Below are 10,027 nucleotides of genomic sequence, written 5' to 3' on the forward strand. Positions count from 1 at the left end.
CCAGCCCCCTGGGGTATCCCAGGTCACTAGTGATTAAACAGCACTGGCCATGTCATCTGATTCTCTGCGGTCAAGAAGCTGGGTCATCACTGCCCAGAACTGAGCTTTAAAAATAAAAAAAAAGTCCATCATAGCTGTAATGACTCCCACTCTCCCATCATTGTTTCCCTAAAAATTTCTTAATGCCCACAGAGGCACAAATGTTCATGTCATTTTAGAGAGATTCTGCAAGAGGCACTGCAGGTGCAGAGTGACTGGCTCGGGGCTGATGACAGCTGAGGGCTTGGAGCTCCGGCCACATGCTCCTCGGACTGCCAGGGGAGGGATGGGGCCATCATGGGAGAATAGCCCTGTCCCACTTCTCTCCCTTGACAGTATCATTTTCTTAAGGGGAAAAAAAAAAGGAGTTTACATTTACATTTTTCCACAACCAAAAGACAACTGTTATTCCAGTGAGTGTTCTCACCTTAAGTACTCTGAGGTCACATTACTTAAAGTACCTCCTAGTTTATAAGAATTCATTCTCTCAGACAGTAGCCCCCTTGAACTTTGGTGATAACTTATAGAGCCACAGTTTGGCCAATCTTCTCTGACACGCATAAGATGATGTGCATTGTATAATGAATCACATATAGTACCTTTGCATTCTGCCCCATGCTATATTTGCAAATATACAAGCATCACTTTAAAAGGGAGGCAACACATTGAGACGGGAGTCTGGAAATTCTTTATTTGAAGTCATGGTTTTGACACCGACTTAAGGTTCCTTTTTGGTTTCATTTCTTCCCTTTCACGGTGTTCTACTGTACAGATCCAACATAACTATCAGCACTCTAGTATGTAAAACTCACAGGTGAGCCCTTAGGCTCTTCTATCCTGTTTCATATAAAAACGAACTATTTCAGAATGAGGAAAGAATCAAAAATGCTAAATGATCTAAGGAGTTTCAGTGCCTTCTGGTTTCCTAAATGACAGCAGGTGACATTTGAGGTCTAAACCTTGAGGCCCAGCCCAAGGCCTGCCTTCTCCAGTCAACCTTCCCCAAATGAGCCAGCCTTCAACTAGGACTTCCATTTTGCAGTTCATGTAGTAATTCAACAAATATTTATGATCCCTACCTAAGTATCAGGAACTAAAATGCTGAACAAGAGGAAATCTTTGCACTCATGGAGTATACATTCCACTGAGGAGACAGACAACAAGTAAACAAATCAACCAATTACATATTACAATAGGTACTAAGAGAAAGCTAAACAAGCTGCTAAAATGGAAAATAACATAAAGGGAATTCCTGGCGGTCCAGTGGTTAGGACTCCGCGGTACCACTGCCAGGCCCGCATTCAATCCCTGGTCAGGGAGCTAAGATCCCACAAGCCTTGTAGCGCGGCCAAAAACAAAAAGTAGGAATAAAAAAAGCAATAATAACATGAAGGCAAACCTGAGGAGATGACATTTAAGCTGGTTAGTGAAGCCTCTTCAGCACGTAAAGCAAGGCTCCATCTCTTTGTTTTGGCAGGGTTCAAGGTAAGATAAGATGTGTCTGTGTGTGTCCATGTATGTGTATGTACAGTTTAGCCTAAGCCAAGCTGTAGTTTTTAAATTATTTTAGTGTACCTTCCTCCCTTTAGAGCCTAACTTTAGTTTCTTACTTTTGTATTTGACATCTCATTTTGCTCTCTATAGAATTTAAACCAGAAATATTGCATTTTTTGTTTTTAACCCTTTCTCTGGCATTTGGAAGGTTTTTTTTTTCTTTTTGTCTCAGAATTCTCATATATTCAGTGGAGGTAATGGTATGCATTTGTAAAGTATATAGATAATTATCCTCAGATATGAGACATTATATAAGGATAACACTTAACATTATTATTACAATCTTGTAGCCTCCATCCTTTCTGTAAGTCTTGTGGGTGTAAAATGTGCGTCAAATATCACTTCTAATTCCTTCTTTTAGGACAATATCTTTCATCATCATTCTTCTTGTTTAATGAGTGATACAGTCATTGTATAATTTGGGTGTCTCGGTTTTCAGTTGAGACAAGCCTTTCTCATGCATTCTTTTTCTCTCCCCTTAGAAATGTAGAAGCTTAAGGAGCTCTACCTAGATTAAAAATAGTAATAATAAAAGAGCAAACATTTACTCAGTGCTTAATGTGTTCCAGGAACCATTTACATGTATCATCTCATCTGATCCTGACAAGAGCCCAGTGAATCATTACTATTCTACAGATAGGGAAACCGAGATCAGAGAGGTTAAGTAATTTGTACAAGGTCACACAGCTAATAAATAGGAAAGCAGAAATTTGAACCCAGAACGGATGCCCTTAACCACTTAATCTTAATTTCTCTATTTTATGCATCATATAAAATATCCATCTTTCTATTTCCTGATCGGAATTTATTGCTATCGAAAAACAGAGACTTAGTAAAGAAATGAAATGTTGAATACTTTTAGCAAATTATTTTAAAATATTGTCATGTTTACCTGTAAGCATTTGGAAAGGATTTTAATCGTGCATATTTTTCAAGGCATGACATCCCAGAGACTTAGGTTTTTACCTAACAGTGTTATCTAAGAAACAAGTTTCTTGTTTTGTTTCTGATTTGGGATGGATAGATTTTGAAAATGGTTAAAATGGTCGTTTACAAGCATTCGTGGTTTAAGCTATGCTGCCAAGACATATCAAAAGAGTACTTAACTGTAAATTCCTGTCATTTGGTCAGTCCAAGTGTGTTTGGCCTCAACACAAGCCACTAATTCAAATCAGTTCCATCAGAACCCTCCAATTATATGTCTAAAAGTAAAATAAAACTTGGATGCTATGATTGTAAGTTGAAAGATTGCTGAACTAATACAAACATTTCGCATAGCTATTGGGTAGAGCTACAACATTTAGCTAACATAATTAAGAATATATAGAACACAGTTGGTTAAATTGCTTAGTGGAAACTCCAAAGTTGTGCATTTCTATAGAAAACGTTGCATTTCTGTTGAAAAAGCTTCCCTAACCTCCCTGGTCTTTATTCACTTGATCCTTTTAGCCTTAAAAGTAGACATGTCAAAATATGATCAGATAATGTATAATAGAGTGAACATCTGGTTCTTCTCTTCGCCTAGTAATTTTCTCAGATTCTAGTGATAAATGATAATCAGTGCTTAGAAAAGTGAATTAGTGTTCATGTGAAGTCTGGGTGTGCTATAATAATTCTAATCGTTCATATAATAACTTATATAATTTTCTTTTTATTGGAATAATTGGAAACTTCGAGATTTCACAGTGTGTGATAAAAACCCATTCAGGAGTTTTGTTTCATTTGTGATTTTTCTTCCTCACTTTGTAGTGGTGTTCTCTGTTCTTTCCCTTCTCAGCATTCGCTTCACTGTGGTCAGTGACCCTCCAGAGGATGAGCAGGATCTGGAGTGTGAGGACGTCGGCATTGCTAACGTTGACCTCGCTGACATGTTTCGGGAAGGGAGAGACATCATCGAGCAAAGTATTGATGGTATGGGTGGAAGTATTGCTCAATCTGTACAACCAGCAATTGCTGAAATCCAAATTCTTTATTAAAACCTTCTTTTTGCTGGCTGCAGGGACGTTGAGTCACACACTGGTTGAATCCTTTGCAACTCAAGCTGATGTTTTGTTGAGGCTGGAATTTCTCCCTGCATCCCCCCCTTACCCTCCTTCTCTGCCTTCCTTTGAATCAACAGAAATTTAAAAATAATTAATTGCGTTTCTCAAGGAATTATTCATTTTGTTAGTATTGGGGGGGTTGTGGGGGACAAAAATGTGGACATTGGATTTTTTTTAATGTTGTTTATAGAAGCCTCCTGCTGTCAACCCTTATTTCAGCTAAGGCATGTTATTCTGAGTGATCATTATAGCGTGTTCTGCAAGGCTTCTCTTTGCTTCAGTGTTACAGTCCCGTGATATAGTCACTGCAAATAACTGAGTAGTTTTGGTCACTTGCTTCTCATCAGGCTTCAGGGAGGAGTTAGGGATTCCTGACAAAAAGTGCTCTCCTAGATTTTCACCTCACCAGGTGTGAGTCCCAACAATGCCTAATTTCTGCCCCTTATCCTTATATAACATATTTAGAACATGCTGAAGGCACTGTACTTTATGAAATCAAGACTTTTAAAAATAATAATCAGGGATGGCCTGGGCTGTACAATAAATGAGGAAACGAGGCTGAGTCCTAATCTCATTTCTGAAGTCAGCAGAGCCATCCATCACTGGAAAAATGTACACGGTTTGTTTACTCATTTATTCATGCATTAAATGAACACTTAACTGAGCACCTCTTAAGTACCAGGCGCTCTGCTTACACCATAGTTCAGCTGTGGTTCACATGTCAAGCTGCTTGTCCTGGATGTGTGTCAAGTGCTCAAAAGTCAGGATCAAGCCAAATAATTAACCAAATTAGACCAAGTAACCAAATTAGAAACCTATTCTGGGAAATTTTATAAACTATACATATCACAACTTTGGCAGGCACAGAAGAAAAAGATGAGAGGATTAAAATATGAACCTAAATCCTATTAAAAACACCCAGAACCAAGAGAGTCTGACAAAAATGTTCAAAATTATCTGTGCTTTATATGCTTTACCTTTTCTACAGTCAGTGCTGTTTCAAAAGCCATCTTCTCATTCTGCAAGACCACAAATGATCATATTGGTCTGATAGAGACAGCTATTGTGGCCTTGTTCTGGGAAAGAGTCAGAAAATTAAACGCTGGTCAGGTTGGGCTTTTAACGCGTTGCTCTGTGCCAGACATAGAAGTGAGACGTTCCAGAGAAGAGGTGAAGACTTGGCAGTGCGCTGGGGACCATTTGTGCCCCTGCAATCTCCCTGCCTGCTCATTTCTCCACCTAAGTCTTTGTATACTAAGTTTTATTTGAAGGTTTCCTTACAAATTTTCTTGGAATTAAACACACACACATACTAAAAGTTCAAGGAAAACCACAAGGAAAATACCATAGGAAACTATATAGACTCATAAGTGCTGTCAAGACTTACAAAGTCCAAAATTCTGGCCTTGAGTCACTAGTAGGTATCACTGTTCACAGAGGGTTGGGGTCTGAATCAGCATCCCATTTGGCCCCCACCACCGAGCTCAGAGAATTATCAAATTGTCTGCCTTTGATACACCACTGAAAGCTGCGCCTCCTTCCCAGAAAAGCCCACAGACGCTCAAAATTTTACATCTACTTTCTTGCAACATCAGTTCATAGACCCTCAAAGCCAATCCATAGACCTTAAGATTCTGGGTCTGCCAGTTTAACTTTTTCTAATTTCACATATAATCTATTTTAAATGGAATGTTTTCCTTAGAAAGATAAATAACCATTCCAGGGGACTTCCCTGGCGGTCCAGTGATTAAGACTTCACCTTCTCATGCAGAGGGTGCAGGTTCAATCCCTGGTCGGGGAGCTATGATCCCACATGCCTCGTGGCCAAAAAACCAAAACAGCACCGTGATGAAGAGTGGCCCCCATTTGCCGCAACTAGAGAAAGCCCTCGCACAGGAACGAAGACCCAACACAGCCAAAAATAAATAAATTAATTAATTAAAAAACAAAACAAAACAAAACAAAACAAGCAATATTGTAACAAATTCAATAAAGACTTTAAAAATGGTCCACATCAAAAAAAAATCTTTAAAAACATATAAATAACCATTTCAAATTATGATCATGTAATTTCTTTACAGTAAGTTGCCATTCTGATATTTGTTAACACGGTATGTTAGAACAAATTCTTCGTTGTCTTATCTTGATCCCTTTTAGACTTTTATTTCCTGCTAAGAAATCCTGATTCTGTGGGAATCATTATCCTATCGCCTTTCCACTGGGGAAACTTCAGGATTAGATCATTAGTTTTAACTCTACAAGCAATATGTATGCATACATGCAGTACATCTGAAATGTGTATACACACTCATACACACATGACAAGCGTTGATTTTTAGATTTCTGAGATACCAGTGAACTTTGGACTTCTGTAGAGCTGTTTTCATCTTTTCAACTACTGTTTCAGCTAGGCTCCCTGAAGAAATATCTGTTGAATGATATTAACACTTTTCTGCTATCCTCTCCCTAGTTTTGGACGCTCGAGCAGATGGTGGAGGTATTGGCAAGCTCAGGGTAACTGTCGAAGCACTCCATGCCCTACGGTCTGTCTACGAGCAATACAGAGATGACTTGGAGGCTTGAAAGAAACTGCTCCAGAGGCATCTCCTACTCCTGAGTAAATGCTCACATGAAAGCACTTAGATGAGATTTTCGTAATTACCCTGGTGTATGTAATCTACAATTCATGGGAAGCTGGGAGGGGGGAGGCCTGGGTTTGAAGTGTTCAAGTTTTGTATACTTTTTCCATTTGTTTATTTTTCTATTCCCTCCTTCCCATGACTGCCACCCCCTCAGGACTTAAGTTCTGCACAGTGGGCAACACCTTCTCAATAATTTATACCTGCATGATAACATGAGAAAGTCTATTTGCGTTTTCAACATCTTCTTATGAAGAACTGAAATGCAATTCCCATTTTTATTTTTAATAAGCAAAAAGCATAAATCTTAGGAAACCCATGAAAAAGAAATACTTTTATGTTATCCCTAATTGTCCCACTAAATGGAATGTGTATTATTAGCCTCATTAAGAGTTTTGCACTGTGAAGATTTTATCAGAAGCAATATATGAAGATTCCTGGGATTAATGTGTTAATCTTCCTCTTTAAAATGCTAATATCCATTTTATGCACATTAAAGCTCAGTATGCATTTTCTTTGATGCATGCCATTTCTATCCATTAAATATAAAGAATGAGACTTGGCACCAACTTATTAAATTACTGCAAGTTTTTTGTTTTTCTTTCTTAAAAATTACAGTTCTTCTTATTTGTATTGTTTTCATGTATTTGTAATGGTAATATGGGATCCAGGAATGTGTGTATGTAAAGAAGAGACAGATACATGAAATTTACACTTTGAAAACTTAGCTTATGACATAGAAAGAAAATATTGAAAATATGCCTCAAATTCTGATATGCTTAGTTAGACCGGAAAGGAGTATCTTTTTATCATTTTTTAAGTTTACATCAAGCTTGTACAATGCTAGGGTGTATCTGGATAACCAGAGCCTCGAAAAGCAGCTCAGAAAGTTAATTTTCTAGCTTTTACTCAATCTCACTGAAGGATTTAATTGATATTTTTAATGGAGCTGTGAATCAGTGCTGCAAAGGAATTGTCTCTAGAGGTCTAGGATATAATGCATTTCATTTTTTAATTTACTTTTTTATTTGTCATTTTCTTCAAAGGATTTTTATAGGCTGTGGGTTTTCACTGTTTGCAAACAGGCTATGTTCCTTCTTAAGCATATGTAAAGTATTCAGGGAGATAAGTAATTTATTAAAATCTACCTAATTTGCCGTGATATATTAAATCTCTGCTTCAGTGATCACAGACCATTTCATTTAGAGAATTAGGCATTCCCTCTTTGTGTGATTAAAGCTCTGGAAAATGAGTTCTTTGCTCCTATTTGTGAACATTCAAAGCCTGCTAATGGCAAGAAGATGGAATAGATTATGAGACAATTCATTACAGTTCAACAGAAAAAAAAAAAAAAAGCAGCTATAATGCAAAAACTGCAAGTATGAATATCTGCATATAGTTTGAACCATCTGTGCTCTAATGGCTTCAATAATGACTCTCGTCTTTAGGAGGCTTTGAAATGACATCCGTACAATATTAATTTGTTGATGTACATTGTGGAACCAGTAGAGTATGATCTGACCACAGAAATCTATAAATTCTGTCTCTACCATTGGGCCTCCCTGTCTGGGGCCTGCCATCTCCAAGAAGAATCTTGCTCTCATCAAACTCTGCAAATCTTCATAACAACTCATTCCTCTGGAACCTTCTAGAGACCACAAACATCTGCAGACTAAACCTCTCCAATCCTAGTAAACAGCCACATGTTTGTTGTCACTTCAGCTGGCTCTGAGCTCATCTTTTTGGCCTCTCTTTCTAGCTTTCTTTGGCTTTAAGCAGTTACAGTGTCATTAAGGCCCGTAATATTCCCTGCAGTAATTTAAAACAGCCGGATTATACCCTGGGATTAACTGAGTGGTTTTTGAGACATTTATTGTGGTATTCTCCCAGGAGGTTTGTATTATTGTTTTAAAACATTACATCCCAAACTAAATACCCTTTCAGCAGGGAGAAGACCAGATTGTGCTGACTTCTTATGATCTTTAAGTGGAAAGGGGAAGTTTTTATTATAAATCTTCTGAGATCTAGTCAACAGTATAGCATGTATACCTCAGCTAACGTTAGAGAATTAGCCATGTTTCTGTCACTCTCATGTGTACCGTAACAGATTATTTAAGATTCCTTTTCTAGTTTTAGAATACTCGGCCTCAAACTACATGAATTTTCACAAAACTTATTTTCATAAGTAGTTGAATAGCTGCTGACACGTTTTGAAGTGGATAAGTGGTCTTGGATGCTTCAAATGGTTTTCATAATCTGCCCGAGAATAGTTTTTTGTTTTGTCTTGTGTTGACCAGAGTTCACTGAAAAGTTCCCCACCTTTTAGGACCAAGAGCAACAGTTTTCTCTTGGTGAGCTAAGCCTGATCCATTAAGTATGGCTTGGCGCTGGGCAGGGGGCCTGGCCAGACAAATACACCGGTTTAAGGTAAGGCTTGTACGAACTTACAGCTCTTGGTGTAAACGTACACAGTACACTCAGCACTTTTGGGGGCTGAAATGCTTTTAGTTTGGAAATATAAATAGAGATGTGATGTGGTATGTGGGAGAGTATATTTTACATGTTTTTTTGCCTACTGTAGTAGAAATGTCAAATTCCTAGCCACTGTCATGAGAAGCAGTTGACAAAAATAAGTTTTATGGTTTACAGTGTGGTTTACATAGAGAACATTTCTCTTCACTCTCAGTTTCAACATGTTTTCTAAATTATCATGGTTTATTGCCGTTTAACTTAAATTAGTTTTTTTTAAGAATAAATAGAGAATATATTTAATCAAATAAAGAACAGCCACGTTGAAATTCTGCTGTTCCTGCCATTCAGTCGTTACCACAAAACACAAATAATTTCTGTGTATTATGAAGTGTGTGGGCTGGGAGCGTTCATGTGACTGGGGAGGCTCTGCGTGCACCCGCGCTCCCACAGCAAAACATAAGTTGTTTTAGTAATCTGACATCAAGAGCTGTGACAATGAAAACCACTTCTTACACATGTTCTAACAAGAATCCGATTAACATTCCGGTGGATATGGAAAATAACTTTTTTTCAGTCAAACTGGCACTATTGCTGAATTTAGAATGATTTCCTTATGCTCTAGATAGCAAAATGTGAATCACGTCTGTGAACAAATAATACGAGAATAAAATGTCATTTTTGGGTAGTACAGAACAACCAAGGGAGAGCTTTGGGGATATAAAATTATTGAGTGATTGACAATACCAGGGTGATCATTCATCCCCAACTATGAGAGTACATTTTAATAAGTCACTCATGCCTGAAGGCCTCTGACTACCTTAACAAAGAAAAACTAAATCCATGATTTATTATAGTTTGGGCAACATGCCTAATTAGATCCATGAATGGGGGCAAATGCAGCTTTACCTCCCCTTTGTTCAGAACAAAAACAACCTGCAGGTCAACCAGAAAGCTAAAAAGTATCAAAGCTATGGAAACAAGTGTTTTAAAAACTGAAAATACAGAATTAGAAAACACCTCCTCATCCTAATCTCTTTTATCTCGCAAGATAGAATCTTCACTTCTATTTCAAAGGAAAGTACCACCAGTGGACTGCACCTTACAGTCTGACCTGCTGGGAAATTGGGCCCGTGTTCCTGATGTCATCACACCTTTTGTTCTTGCCCTTTCGTTTTCCATATACCATTGATTAATATGTTTAAACCATGTTTCTCCTTCAGTTTTTCTGAAGTAAAATCTGGGTCCCTCAGACTTAGAACATGACCTCTTTTCTATGGTAGA

General features: G+C 37.9%; 1 protein-coding gene across 3 annotated transcripts in view; it reads left to right on the forward strand.

Annotated features, from left to right (window-relative positions):
* RPGRIP1L (RPGRIP1 like) overlaps nt 1–6,818 on the forward strand; it is a 97,741-nt gene extending 90,923 nt beyond the window's left edge. For all 3 annotated transcript variants that reach the window (XM_068528712.1, XM_068528711.1, XM_068528713.1), the window contains 2 exons: nt 3,371–3,504; nt 6,106–6,818. In XM_068528712.1, the coding sequence (XP_068384813.1) occupies nt 3,371–3,504; nt 6,106–6,218 (247 nt within the window). In that variant the 3' untranslated portion in view covers nt 6,219–6,818. The remainder of the gene's footprint in view (nt 1–3,370; nt 3,505–6,105) is intronic.
* The last annotated feature ends 3,209 nt before the right edge of the window (nt 6,819–10,027 follow it).

This window comes from Eschrichtius robustus, chromosome 19, assembly GCF_028021215.1.
Source record: "Eschrichtius robustus isolate mEscRob2 chromosome 19, mEscRob2.pri, whole genome shotgun sequence".
Classification (NCBI taxonomy): domain Eukaryota; kingdom Metazoa; phylum Chordata; class Mammalia; order Artiodactyla; family Eschrichtiidae; genus Eschrichtius; species Eschrichtius robustus.